General features: G+C 41.0%; 1 protein-coding gene across 4 annotated transcripts in view; it reads left to right on the forward strand.

The window, feature by feature from the left end:
* VEPH1 (ventricular zone expressed PH domain containing 1) overlaps positions 1-25963 on the forward strand; it is a 203339-nt gene that overhangs the window by 80715 nt on the left and 96661 nt on the right. For all 4 annotated transcript variants that reach the window (XM_033092130.1, XM_033092103.1, XM_033092111.1 and 1 more), the window contains one exon: positions 13404-13624. In XM_033092130.1, the coding sequence (XP_032948021.1) occupies positions 13404-13624 (221 nt within the window). The remainder of the gene's footprint in view (positions 1-13403; positions 13625-25963) is intronic.

The following is a 25963-nucleotide window of genomic DNA, read 5'->3' on the forward strand; positions in this document are numbered from 1 at the left end:
GCTTGATCATTGAATGATGAGGGAGAGGGATGAAGATGGATGGTAGACTGGAGTCAAAGTACGAAAATGCCTCATTGATTAGCAGATGCTTCCTGTCTTCTACCTTTTCTCTCCAAATTTATTCATTACCAGTGCCCAGGTGGCCTTGGGACAGTATTTTGTTTCCCTTCATGATGCAATCAAATAAATGAATACTGTGGACCTCAGTTCTCAAGAAACTAGAGTCTGGGGAAAAGACAAAATGGTCCCCACAAATAGTTTCAAACCTAGTATAGTAAATAATGGTTACAAAAGTTACATGTTGCAACAATTTTCAACAATGTCTTGTAATTATGAACTGTAACTGAGGCCGACTGACCAAATCCACCAAGCGCTCTCAGGTCCTCTGTAAGCCGGAAGCTTGGCGAGTCCATGATGATACAGCTGTGCCTAGAAGGGGCCTTTGGCTGGCCACACTCCCCTCAGGAAGAGTGGTCAGCTGGTCCCCACAGATCTAATCTTCCTCTCTTCAAAGGGGCCCAGTCTGACTTTCTTGCACCAGGATCTGTGAGGGAAGTAGGTATGTGCTTGCCCCAAGAAAAGCAGAAAGTTTCCATCTACTGACTGCCCCTTCTAGCCTGGAGCTCAAGAAATGAATGAATCCAGGATTCACCAGAAAGGACAACTGGCCATTGGCCGCAGTGGGGTTAAGAGGATTAGCGTAGTTGCTAATTCCAGCTCAAATCCTGCTGCTCTTTTAAGATAGCAACAGCATTTCTTTGCCTATAGCTTTCTCCAACTTCACAAGGCAGTCTGCTAACAGGCATAGCAAGACAGATGTGTGAGGAATTAGATAAAGCTCCCCCCAGCAGCCCTCAACCAATGATGGGGGGATTTACACCTCAACCCCCTCCCCTCCCCCCAAATGAGATAACCTTTCCCCAGAATTCCCAGACACCCTTTCTGAGCCACTTTCCTTTTCTACCACTCTACTCCCCTCCAGCAGTTTCCAAACAGATGATTTGCACTTAAATCATCTCAGGGTCTGTCTGCTTCTGGGGATCCTAATCCAAGGGGAGGAATTCCATACTTCCCCAGGCCTTCGAAGTCTCCCCTGCTCTGAACCCTTGCGAGCATACATCTGTAATATGGAGTTTAACTCCTGATTTTCTTCTGGTCGCACGTGCTTTCCATTCATTCAGTGTAGGAATACACACACTCCCAACCCACTCTAAGCACATGGGAAGAAAGAACCATGCCTTCCACTTCCTCATGCCCCCTGTACCACTCCTCTCCATAACGTGCTTATACGAGCATGTGGCCCACTGACACTTGCCAACTCACTGCTCGGTAGAGCCCGGAACATGATTGAGCATCAGTGTCTTGTACTAGTAAATGGCAGCTGGTAACTGGCAGGCTGTGTGTGAGGAGGGCCAGGAAAACTATGAGCATTGAGTTCTAGTCGTGGGTGGTGGTTAATAGTTTTCAGGATGTGTTGGTCTGCTTCCTGACAAAGACCAGCAGCATTGGGCATCACGCGAAACTTGAATCAGAATCTACAATTTAACAAGATCCCCAGGTGATGTGTATGCACGTGAAAGTGTAAGAGGGACTGGTCTCGAGGATCCAAGCCCTACAGGGCTTATCTGTTATAGAATCCCCCAGGAATTTATCAAAAACAAAGAAAATGTAAAGCCAGATTTATTTTGTAGAGAGTAGGAGTTGAGAACTTGGTACTGGTTCATATGGACTGAGCTAAAGCCCCTAAGGAAAGATGCATCTGACAGTAAGCTGGCCAGCAATGGACTATCACACTGAAATGTCTGTTACAGTTCTTAGCATCAACCAGAATGATCCTTGTTATCTGGATGAATACATGTAGATAACAAATTAGAAACTACAATGAGAAGGGTATATTTACATCATTATTTTCTTGTTAAGTAATAAATAAACCCAAAGTTGATAAAGGAATTGTTGTTCCTATTTAAGATTAATACATTTTAGATGACTGGAAAATAAATGTTCCCAGAACATGAGTAAATGAAAATGATCTAGGTAATGTTTCCTAACTTCAGTGCTATGCAGATCCCATAGAGTTTTAAGTATGTGGCCGTTCACTCAGAGAAGTGGAAAACAAACTTTCCTAACTATTTCACATCATTGAAACGTTTCTTTACTAAATATAGTTGATTTTAGAAATCCCTGGGTCATGCTAAGCTCCTACTGCTCTCTCCATTCTCTCCCACTCTTCTCGTGGACTGCCTTCCACTATGGAGGGCAAGCTTCCTAGAGCTGTAGACAGCATTCTCCCTAACGATGGGTCCTATCTCATTTAAATATCCCTTTCCTCCTTCAAAACACTTGCGAGAGCCCTTCTTCTCTATGACAGCTCTACATTCCTAAAACACTATTTGGTTACCAACTCCTTCTCCTTATGACTTAGGTACACATTAAATTGGCAGGGAAGGAAAAGGATGGGAGGAAACAGTAGAAGATACAAAGATTTCCTGAAGGAAACAGGCTACCTTCCTCTATCTTAGCAAGTGAGAATGACCTTAAAGGCAAGATGCATAGATTTTATTATCTTAGATAGTAGATGCAATGGAAACAGTAGGTACAATGAGGTGACTCTTCTGTTATTCTGTTGAGAAATGGCAAGATTAAACCATGCTGTGGTCTGAATGTACCTCCCTCCAATTCATTTGTTGAAACCTACCCCCCAAAGTGATAGTATTAGGTAGTGGAGACTTTGAGGGTGAATAGGTCATGAAGGTAGAGACCTCAGAAATGAGATTGTGACCGTATAGAAGAGGCCCAAGAAAACTCCCTTGCCCCCTTCCTCCATGGAACCAAACACCAAATCTGCCAGCACCACAGTCTTGGACTTCCCAGCCTCCAGAACTGTGAGAAATAAATGTTTGTTGTTTATAGGCTACCCAATGTGTGATATTTTGTTACAGCAGCCTGAATGGACTAAGACAAACCACGAGCTCCTTCAAGATCTCAGTGCAACCCTATCTAAAAATCCTAAGAGGCTGTTTTACTTTATTTCCATTGTTTACATAAAGATAAGCTCACAAATGAGTGGAAAGCAGTTTGGAAAGTAATTGTTTTCTCCAGTCTACTATATTTCAAACTTTTTCTTTTGAGCTCACCCTGGCCAGACATACCTTCAAAAATTAGCTGCAATTTGTTTGCATATGTTTATTTACTTATTTATTTATGCCCCACTTACTTCCATCAAGCAGTTAAGGCAATTCACAATGAAAACATAGTTGTTCTAAACCCAAAAATAATTAACCCAAGGCAAAATCCAGGAACTGAAAATAGGAGTATTGGAGGGTGGCAAGTTACAAAATAAAAAAGAAACTGTATCAAACTCTCCTAGCTAAGGAAATTGCCAATCTCAGACAAGGTTTACACTTTTGCAAACTGCATTTTTCCATTTCATTTTCCCCTATAAGTAATGAAATAATACTCATCAAAATATTTCTAACTTGTATTTTGGGAGTTACATCTTAGCTACCATGGAAAAATCTGGCTATTTCTTTTGAACATAAGTAGGCGAAAGAAAGATAGGCATCATGTATTTAATTACATAATGAGTAAATTATGTAATGCAATGAGTAAATTATAGAAAGTTCAATCATAGCTGATGTATCGTTGGACTGAGTTAAATCTTACCATATTGTTAATGAGCACAAAGCACTTTTTTTCTTCCTGGCAAAAGGTTCAAACACAATTTCTTCCTTTCTTTCTTCTTTCTTTATATTTCTTTTCTTTCTTTTTGGACCCATAATAAGCATCTTTCTTCAAAATGGTTTCCATGATTGGGCCAGGAGCTCTGTGGTTACTTTTTTCTATCATTCTGTGATTACACCACATTTGCTAAACAGATATTGTGTAATTAAAGATGGGCTGCTTCTTTGAGTTCTCTAGAAATGTTTCAATGCTGAAGTCCCCAATGGTCTTTCAAAAGTTTGCTTAATTGAAGCAAAAGAAATAGTGGAACCATTGTTCGGGATAATCAATGAGAGGTCATTTACATGAGGGGACCATGGTGTGGTGGGAGAAGAAATTCTGGCTCAGTATTATTCATTCTGGGTCCCTTGAGCCCACACAAAAGATTTACCTTTAAGAGGCTAAGTTCCCAAGCCCCCAGTTTTCTGAGAGGAAATTTGAACTAAGGAAACTCTAAATCTTTTATCAACCCACAAAATAACACTATGTTCAAAGTTCAAATTAGATGGGCTTCTATAAGTTTTAAGGTCTGTAAGTAGTTGGGGGTCAATGCAAAGAAAAGATGCTGGGAAACAAGCTCTCCGCACAAACGGAGATATTTGGGTTTTCCAACATAACTGTGGCCACATTGAATGCTATTTGGGGGGAAATAATCTTAAATTGGAAAATTTTATTTGACAGCAGACCATGTCCAGTTTTCTGACTTTTAAAAAAAAATAAATCATACTAAAAACATAATTGACTCAAATAACAAGGTATAAAGGTAAGCTATCTTTCACATTCTCTGATTTCTATTTTGAATTCAAAGTTGATTTCATTCAAACATTTTTTTTTAAGGAAGACGTAGTAAGTTCCATATTTAAATAAAAGCCATTATTGCTTTATAAATACAAAATTGTACCTGGATTCTTGTTTTGTTTTGTTTTTTTACTTACAAGGGTGGGGTTTATTTTAGCAATCTGTGCCAAATGTATAGAGTTGAAGTGAGTCCAGTTGGTACTTAGTTTTTGCCATGTTACAAAATTTGAGTTTCATTCAAAACAAAGGATACATGTGTTTTCATCAGCTGTTTTTTGACTTTTATTATGGGACTTATTTTTTTTTTAATTGTTTTGCCCTGACAATATTGTTTTACTAGGCATGATTTATTACTCTCTCATGTACCCACAGAAACTATGAGCTCCTGAAATCATGCAAACTGAATCAAAAATAATAAGGAAAGAATGGGAACTTATTCCATTTACATTGGATTAAATAGTCAGTTAGAATATGTATATGTTTAAATCCTAATAGAGTTTTTGTTTATCAGTGGGAAGAAAAGTACAGTCAGTTATTCCAAAGTGATATACAAAAAAATTGAGACATGATCAGAGGATAAATGAAAGAATTGAGGAATGTGACGTTTTGGAATGCTATTTTTAAAATCACTGCAAAATTGGAGGTTTATCTGCCTAAGAGAAACATTAACAATGTTTTTTGTTTTTTTAATCTCTACTTTGTTCCAGAAAAAAAGCATTTCAGGGAGTTCTCCCTCTCAATGTTCTTTTTAAAAAATCACTGAATCTTAACTTTAGAATATGGTAAACTAACAATATTTGATGCCTACTTATTGTGCAAGCATTTTGTATATATTTTATAGTGATATTTAAAGGCTAGAAGTACATATTCTTGTCCTTTTTAAAGAAGAGTATTTATTAATTATACAATTATCTTGGAATATATAAATTGCTGGATAGCTTGACTATTAACTGCCTTTCCTACTCCAATAACAGCAGCTTTTTGTGGGATTGAAAATGTTATAACAGTAGACTATTTTTACTCCAAGAAAAAATTGCGATAGGAAAAATCTAGCTAGCTCTAGATAATAAGCTAAAATTGGGTGCAGGTCATTAAGAAAAGTTGTTTTGACTTAATCGTGTAACATTTTTTTATAAAGGAAATAGGGTTTCTCAGTAAAATGAGCATATTTCACTTCAGGGTAAACTTTTTGGCAGGTTACCGAACCACTGGCTCATATTTGTTGTTTTGGGGGTTTTGGACATTTCTAGAACATCCAAACCTTTCCCAATTTACAAAATAAGTTAACCAAAAAAAATTAAGGGGATTTATTGCTTCTGAGACAGCTTGTTTTAGTTTTTGTAATAATTCAAGTATGTCTGCATTTGCATTTAAGATTTTTGACACTCAAGCAATAATAGCTAACATTTATTTAGTATTTCTATGTGCCAGGCATTGTTCCGAACGCTTTGCTTTTAACTTACTGCATCCTCACAGCCACCCTACAAGGAAGGCACTGTTATTAACCCATTTTATAAATGGAGCCATGGAGATAAGTAACTTGCCAAGGTCCACGACTGGTCAGCTGGAGTGCCAGCATTCTATAACTACCACATTACCGCCCATACCAACTCAGACAAGAGGCTCGGCTGTGAGGGTTTCCACGGTACAGCCACCTTTCTGTTCTCTGAAGGTGGGATTTTTTCTGTTAATATGTATCCAAATAAATTCTTTCCCATTTCCTGACCGTTTGAATGGCCAATACTCTTATGTGCCTTGCCAGTTTCTTACTTGCCAATTCTGCATTACCCACAGTAAAGAAAGGCTCTGGAAAGCCAAACACTTAACAACTCTGTTTTCAAGGGGAGATTTTAGGCTATGGAACAATTTAGGTTTTTGCTAGAAGGTGTCTCAGGAAGAGCTATAAATCGCTAGGATGGGTGCAGTTCAGGGAGGCCTGAGAAGTGTCTCGGATGGAAAAATGTAACACGTTGTTCAGACAGACCTGCTGAACCCAACAGGAAAGGAGTCCTAGCAGGTCTCGTCTCACTCTGACTCAGTCATCGTTTTGAATTTTCTAAAAAGTGTGACCATAAATTCATCAGTCAAGAGAACATTTGAAATTTTATTTGAAAGGCTAATACCTCAAACTCAGAACAGACAGCAGAAGAGAGGGTACCAAAAGTCTTCCAGTATGTTAGGACAAAGAACCAAGAAAATGTATAAGGAAGGTACTCAGGGAGAGGAAGGGAGAAGCACAGGGGGAAGGGCCTCCAGTGGTGTTGCTAAAGCTCCATTTCATTACTTAAATATATGAGTATTTATATACATTCTTTCATATGTGGCATATATTACATAATGTCAAAAAAAAACACCACCATTAAACATTTACTATGTGCCAAACAGTATGCCTGGTATTGAAAAGAATAATATTAATGGTAAAACACTAGAACTCTACCAAGTGGTTTATTTTTTTAATTCATTGATATATTTGGTATCATCAGCTCTCATTAAACATAATATAATAACGATTGCTACCATTTTTAAAAATGATTTGTTCCATGCTAGGTCCTTTACAGGTATGATTTCATCATTCCTCACAATGTCATGAAGTATTTGTGTTAGCTGAGTTTGGTAATAACATACCCAACTAAAATTGGCTTCAATAATAAGAATGTTTGTCTTATATAACAAGAAGTCTAGAAGACATGGTGGGTCTAAGGTTCATTCAAAAGTTCCACAATGTCATCAAGGACCCTTGATGGCAAGGCTCCTTCCATCCTCTCCCCACCATCCTCATTTTCTTGATTTGGTCCCATAAACATGCCCCCTCATGACTGACACAGATCCAGGCAGTACATGAGGTAGATACAGCCATGTCTGGTTAAAGGAAAGGCTTTATAAATATGTCTATTTTTTATTTAGGAAGAAAACTTTTTCCATCAGTTTCTCTCCCCAGAAAACTTCACCTCAGGTCCAAATGCCCGGCGTACAATAGAAACACCAGTTCATAAATGTCTTACCACAAATATCAGGATGTATCATAAAACGATTTTCAGATACTTTTCTTCTCTGGCTTTCTCATAATTAGAGTTCCCATTCAGGAGGCCTCCCTAACTCAGGGTCCCAAACCAAAAATGGATAATTTTTTTTTTTAAAAAGTCAGAATATGTCATGTTACCTACATTTTTCATATTTTGTTGTAGACAATTGAGTTGCAAAAAGCAAATGGCTGTTGGCAGTCTTCAATCTGCACACCCGAGTTGGGTTATATATACAAAACAATCTAGAATGGGGAGAAGAATTAACATGTGGGTAAAAAACAGTTAGTGCTCCCATGAATCTGGATATAGTCAGCCCTCTGTATCTGCAGGTCAGCATCTGGGGCTTCAACCAACCCCGGATCAAAAATACTTTTTTAAAAATGTTAAGTTGTTGCTCCCATGTACTGTAGAGTTAGGCCTATGATGGCTGTGTCTGTATGGAACATGTGCCGACTCTTTTTCTTACCATTGTTCCCTAAGCAATACAGTATAACAACGATTTGCATGTCGTTTACATTGTCTTCAATATATATGGGACTTGAGTATCTGTGGATTTTGGTATCCACAGGGATTCCTGGAACCAATCCCCCACAGATATGAAGGGAACACTGTATAGTAACTTGCTAAGGAAAGAAAATTTCAATTAGTTTAAAGGCAATAAGAAAATACACTCATGGTGGAAAGTAGAGGGAAAGACAAACTGGAAGATGTGCTGGAAACTTGAACTTAAACCAAACTCCATCTGACCTCAGAAAAGCTGAACTTGCATTTCTCTGGGCTTGATTGTAATAGCTTAATGGAAAGTTATGTCTTAACAGTTTGGAATATCTTTTGACTCTGACCAGCCAAGGTAAAAGCACATACTTTCCTTTTATAGGAGACCCGTAAAGATCTGAGATCGATTGATCTATCTATCTATCTATCTATCTATCTATCTATCTATCTATCTATCTATCTATATCTATCTATCTGCATATATATCTTTTCTGTCTACCTCACTGGTTTCATAGTTGCAAATTCACCTACTCACTGAAATGTGTCTGTAGCCCCAAACCACTACTTGAGGCCCTGCTGAAGTCACTCACAGACATGCACAGAACAGAGGAAAATTTGAGTCGCCCAACACACAGGTCTCTAGCTGCGGTTGGCCAAGTCAATGCTCTGCCTCCTTCTTTCAGCTCTTACTGTAAACAAGTGGTGTATTTAATGCCACATTTTTCTCATCTTTGTGCTTTATTATTGGTGATTTCATTGTTTAAAATGTCCCACAAGTATAGTGTTAAAATGCTGTCTAGTGTTCCTAAGTGTGAGAAGGCTGTGAGGTACCTTACAGAGAAAATTCATGTGTTACTTAGATTCTGTTCAGGCATAAGTTACAGTGCCATTGGCTCTGAGTTCAATTTTAATGCATTAACAATATATATTCATTAAGATGTCTTTAAATAGAAACATACGTAAAACAAGGTTCTGTGTTGATGAATTGACATGGGACCAGAATTGGTTCCATGAAAATGTGTGATCAGAGGCTTTCAGCAACATAATCCTGTATTTCCCCTAGAAGCAAGGCTTCCATATTTACCACTTCAGTGTTCAAAGTGTCTTTATAGAACATAACTACGGTGGAGAGTGATAATCTATGTGTATGCACACACACACACACACACACACGCACGCATGCATGCACGCACACATAGAGAGACAGGTATATATAATGATATATCATCATATTCACCAGCAATGTGAGTCTACTGAGCAGAGTCCTTTGAGGTGAAATAATTTCCCACCTACTCACAGACTCTAGAGTAGGGTGATACACTGTCTCAATTTGCCCTTGATTGAGGGTTTTCCCAGGATGTGGAAATTTCAGCGCTAAAACTGGAGAAATCCCAAGGCAAATCAGAAAGAATTGGTCCCCCTACTCCAGAGTTCCTTGAAGCCAAAGGATTGGTGTTGGGGAAGAGACCCAAGCAAACTCTTTGACTGTTGCTCTGGAGCTAGTAACCACACCATCATTAAGAAAGAGACTTATGGCATAAATACACCTCCGAGCAGTTAAGCTCTGTTGGCCCACTCAGGCTTCTGAGATCTCCTAAGAAAACCTGGGGTCTCCCTGGCAAAGCCTCACTGAGAAAGCAGTAACAAGCTCAGTTGATTTATATTTCTAATGGCCCTCACAAGCGTCTCTTTGGTGTATGGAGACTTCAAAGAGTTGAGCTGTGAAGAAATATAATGAGTTCTTCATTATAAAGTAAAAATAAAAAAAAAAAAGCAATAACTAATAAAAAAGCAAGAAGAACCGATGCGCAATAATAAAATATTTTCATGCAGGCAGCCGAATATATTATTTTCTATTACTCTTTTGTAAATTGATAAAGCATAGAGGAGAGAAAAGTGTGAGTTTTAGGACCAAATTCACATTTCCTAAATCAGCTACTTCTCAAATTTTCAGGGATTTGGGGTTCTATATAGACTAGTGATTCTCAACCGGGCTGCATATTCGAATTATCTGGAAAGTTTTAAAAAATGTCTATGCCTGGACCCCACCCATTACAAAGAAATTAAATAGGAATGGGGGGGTGGAGGGATACTTGGCATTAGAATTGTTTTCAGAGCTTCCCAGATGCTTCTAACATGCAGCCAGGGGTGAGGACCACTCACAGGAAGGATAGTGTTGAGAAAGGGCCTCGGGAAAGTTCAGCAGAGAGGAGCACTGGGTGGAAGAGAGAGGAAGGTTGCCGCAGGCAGGGCCACACTAAAAGTCTTTTTCCAGCCCAGGCAAAGCGGAAATGTTCAAACTTTGGAGTCAGGCAGGTCGTGATTCCGTCCCGCTCTGTCACGATGACTCTCCCCTTTGTGTAACTTTGGTCAAGCAATTGACCTTCTTCACCTCGGTACCCTCATCCTCATACCCATTTTGCAAGGTTGTGGTGAGGATTAAGTGAGGAAGCATATGCCAAGCACCTGACCCACAGTGGATGCGTAATAAAGGGAAACTATTGTCACCATAACCAGGTAGGCACATTTTCATTTTGGGCCACTCTCTGAGTTACATTCTATTATCCTGACAAAGAATAACAGAGGAGCTTGATGCGATAGGAGTAGCAGTATTTGAACAACTAAATAACACTGATGAAAATGAATGGAATGGCCAAGACAATGTTGCTTGCACATAGTCTCGTTCAGGGGTCAGCAAATGACTGCCTGTGCACCAAATCCAGCCACACCCATCCATCTACCCGTTGTCTGTAGCCGTATTCCCACAGCGAAGACCAGATGGCCCCATAAATCCAAAAACATTTACTGTCTGGTCCTTTATAGAAAAAGTTTGCTGACCGTGGATTTTAGTTCATCAATTCTCAGTGTAGTCCATGGACCCTGAGGCCCCTTCGGGGGATTTGTGAGGTCAAAGCTATTTTCACAATAATACTCATGCATTATTGACCTTTTTCTTACTGTGTTAACACTGGCACTGAAAGGACAAAAGCAGTGATGGGGAAGACTGCTAGTGCCTTAGCACAAATAGAGACAGTGGTGTTAAAATGTATTCATAGTGAGATATAGATACATAGTGAGGTACAGAATTGTACACCTGAAATCTAGGTAACTTTACTAACCATTGTCAGTCCAACAAACTTGAATTTAAAAAAAAAATGTATTCATAGGTATATTCTTCACCACCACATACTTGCAGAAAAAAAAAAAAAAGCCAGTTTCACTTCACTCAGGGTTTCTCAGCCTTGGCACTATTAACGTTTTGAGCCAGGTAATTCTTGGTTGTGGAGGGCTATCTTGTACGTTGTAGGATGTTTAGAAGCATCTGTGGCCTCTGCCCACTAGATACCCACTACCAACCCTTCCTCCCAGGCCCCAGCTTTGACAACTGGAAATGTCTCTAGGTATTGGTTTTTTCTTTGTAATTTCTCGATTTTAACTAACTATATGGTAAATATCAATAGGTATAACTCAGCTACACAAAAACTCTTTAGGGTCTTCTACAATTTTTAAGAGAGTAAAGAGGTCCTGCAACCAAAAAGATCGAGACCTGCTGGTCTATTTTGTATTTACAGAGCATTTATGATGTGTATATCTCTAAATCAAAAATAATTACATGAAAAGGGCCTTGTAACTGATAATGAACAAGATATAAGGAAAAAGGAGTAGAAAAAATATGTGCATGAATAGGTCTCGGATTTTCAATGGGAGGGACTGAGATGGAGCCAACAGGGACGCAGCTGTAGAGACAGAGGGCCATGTGAACTGAGCAAGTTAGTCTTCTGTCGGTGCCACAGTTTCCCCCTCGTGAAATGGCAGTGGTCACAGGACTTACCTCCTAGTGTTACTGAGAGAAATATATGAATAAACATATAAAACACATGTAGAATAAGCTTGGCACTTAGAGTACTCTCTGCAGGTCAGCAATTATTACTTTAATTATAAATAATCGATTTATGTCAGAAGGGCTGAGGTCTGACCTATCATTAGGGCATACAGGTGCTGTTTCCATAGTGCGATAACTGAAGACAGAAGAATGCAGTCCTTGGCCCCCAAAGACAAAATATCATGGAGCCGAGAAAGAAATCAGCTTCTCCTAACCCTCTCCTTACCCGAACATCACACTTTCTAATTCAAAATTCTATCTGTTACCCCTGAGAGGTACATGGATATGCTCCAAGCTTTCAGAACAAACCATGTGAGATTGGCTTGGTTTCATATGTGAGTTCCAGAGCAGTTATAATTTTTCTTGTTCCTGCACTGTGATTAATTTTCCCTTCAGCTCAATTTAGCTGCCAGAAGATCACCCATAATTAGGTTCATGTGGGTATTTCAGCAAATACCCACATAGCCATCCTCACCTTTAAGAAAACATATGCTTTAAAGAAAGGACATGTTAATTTTTATATGAGAAGAATTCTTGATGAAACCGTAGGGACACTTAGATAAGCAAATGAAATGGTTGTGACATGGTGTAAAAAAATTACTAAATCAGAGTCTGAATCAGAAGCTGAGCAGTTACTTAAAATTTGAAATTGTACTCTGAGTAGTAAACAGTCACATCTCCTGTTTCCTAGGTCTTTCTTATATCTCTGACCTCCCTGTATCAAGCAGGACAACTTTTACTGTGATTGTTTTCTATGGTTACTGAGAATGTTGGGTTTAGATTCTAAAACCTTATTGAATTCAAATGTCACCTCTGTAAGATCTGACCTGACTACACTAATTAACACTGGCCCCATCCCTGCAATTCACCATTCTGTTTCATCTTTCTTTTATTATTAGTTTCAGGTGTACAAAGCAATGTAATAGCTAGACATTTACACCCCTCACAAAGTGATAACCCCCTCCCCCAATCTACGACTCCTCTGACATCGTATATAGCTGTTACAGTTCCACTGACTCTATTCCTTATGCTGTACTCCACATCCTGTGACTATAGATATATAACATTATAGTCGACATTCATTATTATTCAGCTTCAGCTTCAGGTGTACAGTGCGGTGGTCAGGTACCTACACCGTCCGTGACCGGCTTCATCTTTCTTTGAAGCACACGTCTCCATCCAACACACTATGTATGTTACATATGAATTCTGTTTCTGATTTGTCTATCTCATGATGGCAGGGATTTTTATCCTTTTTCTTCAGTGCTGTGTTCCTAGCTTCTACAACAGTGCCTGTCACAGGGTAGGGCAAAAGCCCGCAGTGAGCTTTTGCCTTTAAATGGGGATTGGAAAATGTCCCTGTGATGCATTGCATACTGTGAATTCACTGCAGCACCCTTGCAGGAACCTCCATATTGTGTTTCCTAATGCTGCCCTAGTTTCCATTGCCACCAATTGTACATGTTCTTCATTGTTTTTGGCAGGAGACAGCCCGAAGCTGCCTGCCGTTCCTGGTGAGTCAGCTGGCCAACATGGAGCACTCGTTTCACCATGTCCTCCTGCTGGAGATTAAGGGCATCACAGACACATTCTCCTCCATCCTGGGGCCTCAGAGCAGAGACATCTTCCGCATGAGCAACAGCTTCACTGCCATTGCCAAGTTACTTACCCGACAGCTGGAAACCAGCAAGCCCAGAAGTGGCAGGTGAGCAGGAATCCTGTGCACTCAGGAATCTGTTATGAATCCATGTGGGCATTGCACAGACAGCTACACTTCCTTTTATAGGCAATCCCAAAGGAAGCCAAACCCACGATCTCAGCATAAAGTAACTTCTGAATAAATGACACTAGCCAGAATTTTTTCGAAACCTACGAAAACCAAAATGTAACAAAAAAATTTTCTAAAAAGTGTACAAAACATGGTAAAAGAATAAGAATGTAGTACAAGTGATGTTCTGTATAGCTTACTTACTCAACAAACATTTAACAATTGCTTACTTTGTACCAGGAACTCTGCCAGAAACTAGCTATATAGAGAAATAAAACATGGTCCTTGTACCCAAAGAGCTCACTGTCTAGTAGTGGAGATAAATATTTAAGTGGGTAATTAGAGAATAGTGGGAAGGTTATGCTAAACGCAGTGGTATCAAGGAGTTTGGGGAATACAGAGATGGGGGTGTCTACTTCTGCATGGAACGGGAATGGAGAGGAGTGGGAAGCTGAGATCAGGGAAGGCTTCACAGAGAGGTGATATTTGGAACCAAATCTTGAAAGATGACCTGATTGCAGCAGGCATTGCATCACATGTCTTTTGGGCAGCATGTGAAAGAGTTCGACACTTTCTGGGAACAGAAGTCATTCTGTATGGCTAGGATGTGTGTTACAAGGACAGTAATCTTAGGTAATGCTGACGAAGTGGTAGGCAGGGACCAGGCGATGAAGGGCCTGATTTGCCTTCCTAAGGAGTTTGAATTTTACCCTGTGGTCTGTGAGGAGTCATCATGGGCTTTGGTACATGGCAGGTTATAATTAAAATCCATATTTCAGGAAGCTTGCTCTGGCCCCAGTAAAGAAAATGTTTCAGAGGGAGGTAGACTGGAGTCAGGTCAAGTGAAGGAAGGACAGAAAAGCATCCACAGGAAATTATTGATGATTGTGGTGAGGAAGCTGCTGGTGGTGTGACTGGGCAGAAAACAGGATGCCTGGGGTCGAAGGGAGAGAACGGACACAACGCACAAAACTGATCCTTTCAAGAAGATTGGGGAAAAAAATAAAAACACTATGTAAGATTGAGAGAGGGGTTTTATTTTCGTTTTACTATATTTTGAATAGGGAGATACTTGAAAAGTTGTATGACCATTAGAAATTACAAAGTACTTTCATTCATAATCTCATTCAATCCTCATGACTACCCTACAAGGAAAGAGGGCAGATATCATGACTCCTGTTTTACAGAAGAAGAAACAAAGGCTCAGAGACTGGTTAAATGTCTTCCCAAGATTGTGCAGTAACTAAGTATAGAGGATGGACTGAAACTTCAAATCCTATGATTGGAGGTATTCAGTTCCAGAGCAGGTCCAGGGCCCATTTGAAACTAGCATCAAATTTTGTGCATTTTGGGGATAACAAATGATGCATACCATTTCCAGTATGAAACAAGGATTCTAAAAACACAGGAAGCCATCTTGACAAAATAGTGAGCATTTCGTCACAAGGGTCCACTTTATGCGCAGCATGGTGCAGACCCTAGAGGTCCCAAGAGACATAAAATAAAACATAAGACATAAAACACCATCCCTCGAGGAGCTCAGAGTCAGAGTACGTGACAAGATTTTAATAGAAATGCATACAGTGGGCTAAGGAGCATGAGAGACTACTGACCAACAGCCAACATCCAGGGAACTGAAGAATTTTTCTCAGAGAAGGTGAAATTTAAGTTCATTCCATATTGATTGAGTAGCTTCCATGTGCCAGACATCTGTTTAGGTACAAGAGTGAGTTGCACAGGATGAGTGAGGATAGAAAGGACACTCCTCACGTGCAAAGATAAAAGAGCTTAAGAGTGTTGGACCCAGACTAAGGAAAAGCCGTTGGTTCAACGTGGCTGAAGCAAGTATGTCAATGTAGTTAGGAGAGTAAGCTGAAAGTTAGGTCAGAGGCACATTATCAGAAGCCTTACATTCTGTGTCAGGAAGCAAGGAATTTGTCCTGTAAGGAACAGGGAGGCTTGGAAAAATTTGAAGCCAGAGAGTGATCACAGCTCCTAGCACAGTAATTAGCAGATAGTAGGCACTCAATAAATATGTCTTCACCAAAGGACTATGTGAGTGAGTAAGTGGCTAATGTTGGGGAGAACTGAAAGGATTTGGAAGGCACAGCAGACTTCAGAGAGAGAGAGAGAGAGAGAGAGAGAGAGAGCAGGATGCTATTGTTGGAGTCTTAACAATAGATTACTTCAGATCTGGTCAGTGGTGGGGACCTTAAGTCAGGGCAAATCATTATAGTGAGCGAGCTCCAGATTATGAGGAATTGATCACCAGTGGGAGGTGTGGAGGGGAGAAGGGGAGTGGACAAAAACCCGGAGATATCTAGCTTGAGTGACTGCATACACATGGAAGGTGATGCTGATAACCAAGAAAAGAGGTAGCGGGAGGGGAGCCGATATGAGGGAGTCTCTTAGCCCACTCTCCACAGAGAATATTATCTGGCCAATATGGTCATCAAAGTCAACAGTAGCTATTCATTCGAGGAAGACAAATTGCAAGTGCCCTTTTCTCTCAACACCATACTTTTGATTAAGCATATAAAAATCTGTTGTTTCCTGATTCAATGTATAGATGTCCCGGTATACCAGGGTTTCTAACTTTAGTACTATTAAAATTGGGGCTAGATAATTCTTGATTATGGGGCTTCTGCGTTAGAGAATGTTTACCCTTATCCCTGGCGTCTACCCACTGGATGCTAATAGCAACCCTCTCCCTCAGTTGTGACAACCAAAAATGCCTCCAGACATCGCTAAATTGCCTCTAGTTGACAACCACTGCTATATACATATTCCATTCAAAAACACCATTTTCACAGACCCGTGACCTGCCTAGCAACAGCCCAGACACGACAGCATCCAAGAAATCCAAGGGCAGCATCATGAAGGGAGGATTTGTCATTTATATGCAAGCACAAAGTCGCTGTTAGCCAATTTTCATGATGTGGTTTCAGAAATTTTGTTTAGAGCTTCTACAGCTGGTGTTTGGGGGAGCCATTTTGTATTCTGCTCACAGCCAGTCTGCTTATTTCTTCTTCCATGATGACTGACATAGGGATCAGATGTGACAGCTTAGGCACATGTTCTGGCCAGCAGCTCATCCGTTCTCTACTGCCTCTACAAACGCAAAGTTGCAGGAGGCCAACTGACATCTGTACGATTATATGTGTGAAAGAGGTTTATATAAAGGGAAAACATGTTCTACAAGGGTATTACATTAGGCATTCTAACAGGAAAATTGATCCTTAATAAGCAGGCCCAATACAATAAGCAATAAACAATTTCTCCAGGAAAAGAAGAATTTAGGAGGTATGTAGATAGGAGGAAAAAATAAAGACTCACTATCAAAATGTGAGTCTTCTTGTATGAGACTTATTTAAGTGTCTACTCCCTTTATTATATTTCTGAGAAATATTAAATGCGAAGAGATAAAAGGTCACCAGTCACCTCACGTATTACCACCACTGCCATCACCACTACCTCAACGTCTCTCAATTCAAAATACAATTAAAAATACTTCTCACCGTCAGTCTCCTTCAATTGATTATAATTATTCGGTGGGAACTTCAAAACGTTGGTTTGGATAGCCAGCCTTTTGTATTACCCGCTCATCCTCTCTGGGATGGTTGCTAAGGCTTCTCTCCCAACAACTTTTCCCTGAATAGCTTTCATTGTGACCATTTAGCTTCAGTAATTTTAATCTGTGCCCTCCCAAAGCAAAAAGGTCGACCCTTTTGTCTAAAGCATCCAGCAAAGTCTGATCCTTACAATTGGAGGGGAAATGAATAAGTGAAGAGAGCTTGAAAGAAAATTGAAGATGATAAAATTCAAAACAGATGTCATCTAATTTACAAATCTGACACATAGCTCAGCAGGCCAGATTTTAGACTTCAGGCCAAAACTATAAGATTATCAAAAGAAAAGCAATTAGCATCCTAGAGAGAAGGAAAAACTGAAGCAGACAGGAGTCTTCTTTGTTCCAAATGACTCAGGATTAACTGGGTGAGCTTTATTCGATGGACCAGGTAAATACACTTAGCACATTTCTTGTTCCTGTGTTTTGGAAAGAATGTTTATATCTAAATAATAAACTAACAAAGGCTGAAAAACAGGACAGCCAAGCAAAGCATTGAGATTTTGAAATTAATTCTGGAGAAGCAAAAGGAGGATAACAGCAATCATGGATTGGAAAAGAGAAGGTGTCAAGATCGGGGAAAGGTTGATACCATTTGAAACTGTGAGCATTATGTAGTATTCTGGGCAGCCAGTATCCATTGCATCGTTTGCCTGTCAGGACCCAGGGGAAGCTAAAGGAGAAGGCGACTCCTGACAACTGTGTGTTGGCTGAACATACAGTGGTCAGTGGACTAGAAGATGCTTTTGCCAAGTGCATGTGGTGTCACGAAGGCTCCTCTAATCAGGCACCATCAGAGCTGGGGACAATTGGTCACAGGTGGTGTTAGCAGGAGGTTAGGCACAGGCCCCAGTTGGAGATGGAAACTTTGAGTGATGGAAATTGCGGAAAGAAAGTAGGGGTGGGAAGTAAATAGGAGAAATCAGAAAGGATAGGAAGAAAAGATGGCAATAGGAGAAGGCACAAGGGGAAAGCAGAGGGAAAGGAACAAGGTCATTTGCACAGCCCCAAGTCCCAGGCCATGGTAGGACCTTGAGAGGTATGGGTGACAGTTCCCTCAAACCCTAGCCAAAGCCATCAAAGTGAGGGGGGGGAAACTGCTTGTAAGAAAAGTTTTAATGCAAAGCGTGTGATTAAAGCTTTTCCAACTCTCTGGCTCTGTTAAATGGGTGGTATGTTCTTTTGTTGTTTTGGTGGTGATGGTCGTAGCAAGTGGTGAGATTTTGTGTTTACTTTTTTGTTTTTAAGAATCAGGCCTGGGAAAAAAAAAAGGAAATGAAAGGTAAATTATAGTCGAAAGCAACTGGGTAGGTGTAAATTTGATTTGGGTATAAATGGAAAGAGATCACACATGCAGGGATGGAAATAAAACAAATGTGTGGGGGAGAATGAATGGAAAATAGAATAAGGAGGTCACGTTCACAGGAGAACGGCTCCAGGAAATCTGCCTTCCTTGGAAGAGCCCCAGAGTTTCGGTTTACCCTAAATTTCATGCATGCAACGAACATCAAAGAAATGGACAAGAAGGGAGAGCCAGGGGTTTGAGTCAATGTGTGGCCTAAAGTGTAGCCAAGCAACATGGCCTGCAAAGACCCTTTTCAAACTGTGAGACCCAGAGTTCCCATCTTGAAATCCTGGGAGTCACATCACCTAATCCTGGGGTCACATACAGTCCCTGAAGGCATTGCCCAAGAGCGTGAGAGTGATGCCTCTTTACAGATAGAAATTGCAGATGGCAGGAAGCCAAGTTTCTCTCTACACCTTTGCAAGGAAGACTGCGTCTGTAGGTCTGATCAAGCATTTAAATTGTTCCTACCCACGTGACAGATTCTGTGCTAGGGACTTTTATTATGTAATATTGTTTAGTCCTCATGACATCAAAGTCTTTAAATATATGTAAGGATTACAGAGGCTTCACATTAAAGCATAATGGAATATATCTTGAGGACAGGCAAAAACAAAATAAAATTTTCTACCCAGACCTTACTCCCCTCTAGGTCCATGGTAGTACTTGGCGGGTAGTGGTATAAATGCCTAAGTACTAGCTCACAGTTTCATTTCTTCCTTCAGTCTAGTCCAATGGATCTGACATTTCCATGTGGATGAGATTTACAGAGTTCACAGTACATCATGGATAGTTCAAAGGAATTTTAAAGGAATATCAAGGGTGACTTTTGCCTTTTCCTCCCAAAGGTGGTACCCACTCACCTTTATCATTACCTTATGGAATGCCCTTTTCGTGCCTCTCTTCCCATCAAAGACTCCTCTCTTCCCTTGTCCAAGACTCTTTTGGTACCACTTCCCCCACATCCAGCTCAGACTGCCCCCCACCCCTCCACGCTCACAATCCTGCCCTGAAGTATGTGCCCCTCTAGTCTCCCCCAAACTTGAGAGAGCTAATATTCAGAGCCTTTACTCAATGGAAAGAGAATAGTCTTAAACATGCTTATAAGAACTCCTACTTTTTAAGGCAAGACATGTTTATACAAAGAGAAATTGATTCTTTGAGAACAACTGTTGGCTCAGGGAATGTACATGAGGAGGTTCGGGACCATAATTAAAACCATGTGATGTTCTGGTCAGCCTTGCCCCCTGCTTAGAAAAGCTAAATGTAATTTCGCCCCACCCAGGTAACCAGAGTTTTAATAAAAAAATAAAAAATAAAAATGTGTATCTTTCCAATCCAGAGAGGTCTATGCTGGTCACTTGTACGAAAAGAACTTCCTGACAGCCGTTCGTGGCGGTAGCTCTGGCTGTTGTTACCCCTCCTTGCATAGGGGAGGAAAGAAGGGTTTTGGGTATTTTAACCCCTCTTCTTACTGAAGAGGTTAAGTTGAACATGTGGTACCATTTATGTTCCATCTGTTGTTCATTTACTCCACCATTTGTCCTTCCTTAAAGCAGCATTTATGGCGACGTGAACGTCCATAAAGGTATTTCAGGAATTCGTTTATCAGCAAGAGATGTAGGTGGGAGACATCATTATCAGCTTTGGAGACAATGAAGGCAGCCCTGGGAGTGTGAGGCCCTGAGGGGCTGCCTGCAAATGTGGGCGGAGGGCTGAGGAGGCGGGCAGGGCGGCCCTGGAGGGGTGTGAGCCGGGCAGTTACAGCCTTGCCGGGCAGCCCGGCCCCTTTCCTGTAACACAGCAGTGTTCAAAACACAAGACACACCGAAAAGGAACATACCTTTTCATCAGGCTCCTAGGGCTTGGTTTCCCGTTACAAACAAGACAGGAACACCAAAGTTTTCGCCTCGAGGAAAGGAAAAAGTGTGCTGTAGGAGAAGAGGTGACAGGGGCTTGACTCCAAGAGCCCCTGCGGGAGGGTGACAGCTGAGGCTGCACCAGTTCTTACTTGACGCCCGATGACCTAGCTGTTTGCTAGTGTGGCTCCCCAAGCACTCCTTGTTCCTTTTGGTAACAATCGTAATTGAACTCTGAAGTTGCTATTTGCATGACATTTCCTGAATTTTGAACACCTTTTCAGTTTGGGTTAAAGGGCACGCCAAAATTCATTTTTCAGATCACTGTGAAGGATTGCTCAATGAGTAGATGTCAATTCTGTTCTGGCGTCTGTTCCCACAGGACGGTACTCAGAGATATTAGGGTATAATATTATAACTCTTGGTTACCTCACAATTACCAACACCCTAATATGTATTACTTATTTGTGGGGAAAATTCTGATGCAACCTGAACCAAACACCTACTGAGAGGCAGGGAGGGAGGGGTGTGAAGTGGGTGAGCTCTGGAGGCAGAGTTTAATGCTGGGTTTACTAGTTGACCTTCAGTAAATTACTCAACATCTCTGTGCTTCAGCTTCTCCATCTGTAAGTGGAGAGAGTAATAGATCTGCCCACTTGATTATGGGGGAAGTAATACATGTAACGGACCAGAACAGAGAGCACCGTGTGCATAGAGAGCCCTCAGTAAATATTAACAATATCGGTACTCGGTTCAGGGTGGGCATTAGAGTAGGTGATCTCACTTAGCATATCCATTAGACTAGAGCTACTCAAAGCATAGCTCGTGAACCAGCATCCATCTGCAAACAGTTCCTTTCCAGCCCACACCAAGGTTATTGCAGAGATTGAAAATAAGTGTTTAGAACTTTTATAGTAACTTGACATTTCTGCAGTACCCACATGCATGATCAGTGGGCTTATACCCTGAATGTCATTGTTTTACTCATTTTATTTCTGTGGTACTTTACTGTATTTTTACAAAAACAATAGGTCTGTGACATATAAAAATTAAAAAACAAAAAAATGGGTATTAGAGAAGCATTGCATTCGATCCTTGAGGCAGCTGAGCCTGGATAAATCTCAGAACTCTCTTTAAATAACTAATGTTTTGCTCCCCAAACTTTCCTTTGGGACCTAAAGAAAGAGAGTTAATAAATGAAAGGTAATGAACACACAGCACGTCAGCCATGAAGGAGATACAGCTATTGTGGAATGGCTCAGCTGAGGAAAAACAGTTCTTTATGGTATTCATATTAAGCATCAGGCAAAGGTGAACTTTTTATTAGTTGGCAGCCTGAGGCTGTCAGCTTGACTTTTCTGTAGTTAAATGTTGCATTCTAGGTGGACTAGGAATTGAATCACAGGATTGTGTGTAGAGTTCTAGGCCCAGCTCAGTCACCAGCATGTGTGACTAACTCCATCCCTCCATTTCTGGGTACCTATGTCTCTACCCAGTAAAAACAGAATAGGCTATGGTGTTTGGGGTAGAGACTATGAGAGGATGTATCAGAAAGGAAACCATAACCATTTTTCTGCTCTTCCAGCCTCAAAAGCTGGTGAGTAACCACATGTTAACCATTTTCTCCTCCATGCCCTTATGGTTGCATTTTCGTGGTGGATACTCCCACCTTAATCCTTACTGCCAGACTCTGTGACCTGCTTATATTCCCAGACTATCAAGTTAGCCTAGAAAAAGAGGAGCATATTGTTTTTACAGTTCTCACCCGTGACTCAAAGTGCTCTGGTGACATTACTACTTTATATTTTTACATCCCTTTATAGCTTACAAATGCTTTTGTAACTTGTGCCACATCCAGATGGCAATTCATTAGGATCCAGCAGCTTTCCGCCCATTCGAGTCTCAGGAACCTTGACTAAAGATCTGGGAGACATCTGAACAAGCATTTATCAGTGGCAAGGTACCTTTACCTGGGAATTGAGAAAGACCCCGAAAGGCTTGAGGCTGACAAAACTGTGGAATGGGGGCAGCATACAGTTTACCACACAACAACTCCAAACAATGCACACATTGTTTGAAGTCCCACCTCCCTGCAGAATTAGTGAAATCCTTAGCAGCCTTGCTTGACCAAGGGAAAATGCCTCTGTCCTCTTCAGCTTCTGTTCTTTCATTGTCTGGGCATGTGCTTCTCAACTTTCCCGTGCCAGGGGGTCACCTGGGGATTTTGTGAAGATGCACATTCTAATTTGGTAGGTCTAGGTGGAGCCTGAGATTCTGCTTCTCCAACAACCTCCCAGGTGGTGTTGATGCTGCTAGTCCAGTGACTCCACTTTGAGTAGCAAAGGCAGGGGCTTTGCACCTTTTGCTCATTTGTTTTCCACGTCCTAGTCTCCCTCCTGTCGGTTGAATGAAAAGAGGGCAAATGCCTGAGTATCTGCATTCAGTGGTCACTTCCCTGTATCGGGGCTTTTAAACTTTATTCTAATTGCAAGGGGTTCTCTCTCTATATTTGCAATTGCTCAGAATTCAGACATGCAATACAGAGATTTTTCAAATCAACTACTTCCGTATCCCAGTTCTTGTACTCGTATGCCCACACAGCAGGGAGGGTCCCTGTCCTATAGTCCACACTCTGTAGGATGCTGCAGCAGGAGGAGGGACTTTGAGCAGAAGTCATCTTCCAGGTTTGCTATCACCTGCACAAGCTACCTTCTTTCAGTGTCAAATGTCCTCATTGGGCAGCAGCCACCCAGGTTTTACCATTTGACATTTTCATGCTCATTCTGTATGGACTACATATAATACTTACATAACGCTTTCAGCAATTTGGTGATGCAGTATGAATCCCATTTTTATATGACAACGATGAGATGTGAAGTCATGAAGAGGTTTGCCACATCCCTAGTAAACAGGATACTGGAGTCATGAACATAGGTCTTTTCCCTGTAAGGCCACGTTCAGTCCATGCCTCCACAAACATCTCCTTTTGAAACTCCTTTTTTAAACCTTGTGTGAATAAAATAAACCACGGAGTCATTTCATTTCAGCAAAGTTCTCCCAGTGGCATTCTGGTCCCCATATCACTGGGCTTCTGCTGGTCTCTGCTAAACCACCAAGCAAGTTAGAGGCACAACAGAGTACCAAGAACCTAGATTATCATTGTCCTTTCCCTTGGTATTCAAGTGTAGTGACCCTGCAGCATTACTCACTGCAGTCCTGAAACAGACGAAAGCACTGTGGAACTGGGGGTGTCATCTCTGTCCTTCTTAGGATGACTGATGACCCAAGAAATTGCCGAAGAGTTAGGAACATAGCATCCTACAAATGCAGGGCTCCCATGTGGATTTGATCCATTATGTTTTCCTACTTCTCCTCTAACAAGCTCAACTCTGCAGAAGTACATATCCTGGACATGGGATCATAAGCCAAGTTCATCAAACATTAACTGATATTATTTTTCTTTGATTGAAGGAGGCGGGAAGAGAGGCTGCCAATCTCTCACCGCCTGCCAGCTTTATAGTCTCATCTCCCAGCTTAGCGAAAGCAGAGACCTGCCCAAGGGCCAATTTGTTTCCAAGCGGAGTCCCACTCACACAAGGGGAAGGTAATTAGGCCTCCCCTGGGCAGCCCGAGAGGTATTTTTAAAAACTTTACTTTGGCAACACAGACCAGAAATCATTTAGACTGGAAATCATCTGAGCCTCGTGTAATGTGGCGTGTTGAGTTAAAGCCAAGTTAATATTTAGAGGATTATAGAACTCTGACAAAGACGTCCATAAAATTACCTCTGGAGTTAAAAGTGACAAATGGAAAAGAAATAACAGCCCCAGCCCACTGGCCTTCACCTCCACCATCCCCCACAAGTAAACACACACAGAACCAATGGCTCCACCAGAACTTTCACACTTGGGATGCCTTTCCTTGCTCTAGGAGGAATGCAGAGTTTATCTCTGGAAAACGACCTTTGTTTTTTGAACAAATTCTCTCCTGTCTTTTTACCTAAATTTAAAAACCAAGAGGAGGAGAAGTGAAGGAGCAGTGAGTGTTTATTATAAACTCGAACTTCTACCTACTATTTCCTGACTTTCCAGCCTATTGGAACCATAACTTCTCTTAACTCCATGCCAGCAAAACGGTGTGACAAGCCCTGGTGGACTGATGTCCAGTGACAGAAAGTTCTCTTTAGTCCCTCTTGCAGATTTGGCTGCCTTGGTGACTCTTCATTATGACCCCTGTCCCCTGACTTCTTGTTGTACAAATTTCTATATCATGAAAAAGGAAAGATTGTATAGAAGAGAAAGTCTTTGTGGTGAGATTTCCATTAATTGACCTCATACCTAGAGATCACTTTTCTGGCCCACGTTTTTTATTATTGCTTCTTCACTCTTCTTATTTGGTCATTTGCAAATCTCTCTTTTTACTCCCACTCTTGCTTCTAGCTTCTATCCACATTTGACATGTATCAAAATCACCCCCCACACACCCCAGACCAGGAGAAGTAGCCAGTGCACTATGGGCATCTGGTAGACCTCAGGAGGTTGGGGGCAGCGGGGAGCAAGCTGGCTTCAGATATCAACGTGGTCTCAGTTCATTTAATCCACAAACACTTCTGGTACCGATGTATGCCAAGCACAGTGCCAGGCAGGGGAACAAGGACGAACGGTGCAGGTCCCTGCCCACCAAGCAGCAGGAGCTTACCCAGGAATAGCGTTGCTGTATTTAACAGATAAGAACACAAGATGCCTGCATTAATTTTCAGATAAAGAACAAATAAATTTTTAGTGTAAGTATAATCATTTTAGTATAGTATAATACAATTTTAGTACATCCCATTAGGGACATGACTGTTCTTTAAAAAAAAAAAAAATGGTTGTTTATCTGAAATGAAAATTTGGCTGAGTGTCCTGTATTTTACTTGGCAACCCTACCCAGAGACACCTGCCCTACCCCTACCCTATTATATTACATAATAATATAATCTGATGTCTATTGACTGCCTATTATGTGCTAGGAACAATGCTTCACCCTGGTTCTGTCATTTCATCTTCCCAACAACCCTATGTGTTAAGTACAGCTATGGTCCCCACTTTATAGATGGGGAAACTGATACAAAGAGTACAAAAATAAAAGAAAGCTCTCCATAAGTAAGCAAAAATTATTTTAAAAAATCAGAAACTGATCCAATAAAATTATCTAGGGAGATTTACTATAATCATGTGATATTTGAAGGTTTTGGGGAGAAATGCTATTTGTTTTCATGCAGCCCCAAATGGTCAAGAAGAGACTTGAATTTGGGGAGGGCGGATCCACCAGAGTAAGAAAAGGAGCAGTGAGAGAGGGAGCAGAGGAGCCACAGTAGGTGAGAGGACCAGCCAGGAAGCCCTGCAGGACTCACCTCGAGCATGGGTACTGCCCTGACAGACAGGTGAAACAGGCCCCTCTCA

Source organism: Rhinolophus ferrumequinum, chromosome 2 (assembly GCF_004115265.2).
Source record: "Rhinolophus ferrumequinum isolate MPI-CBG mRhiFer1 chromosome 2, mRhiFer1_v1.p, whole genome shotgun sequence".
Taxonomy (NCBI): Eukaryota; Metazoa; Chordata; class Mammalia; order Chiroptera; family Rhinolophidae; genus Rhinolophus; species Rhinolophus ferrumequinum.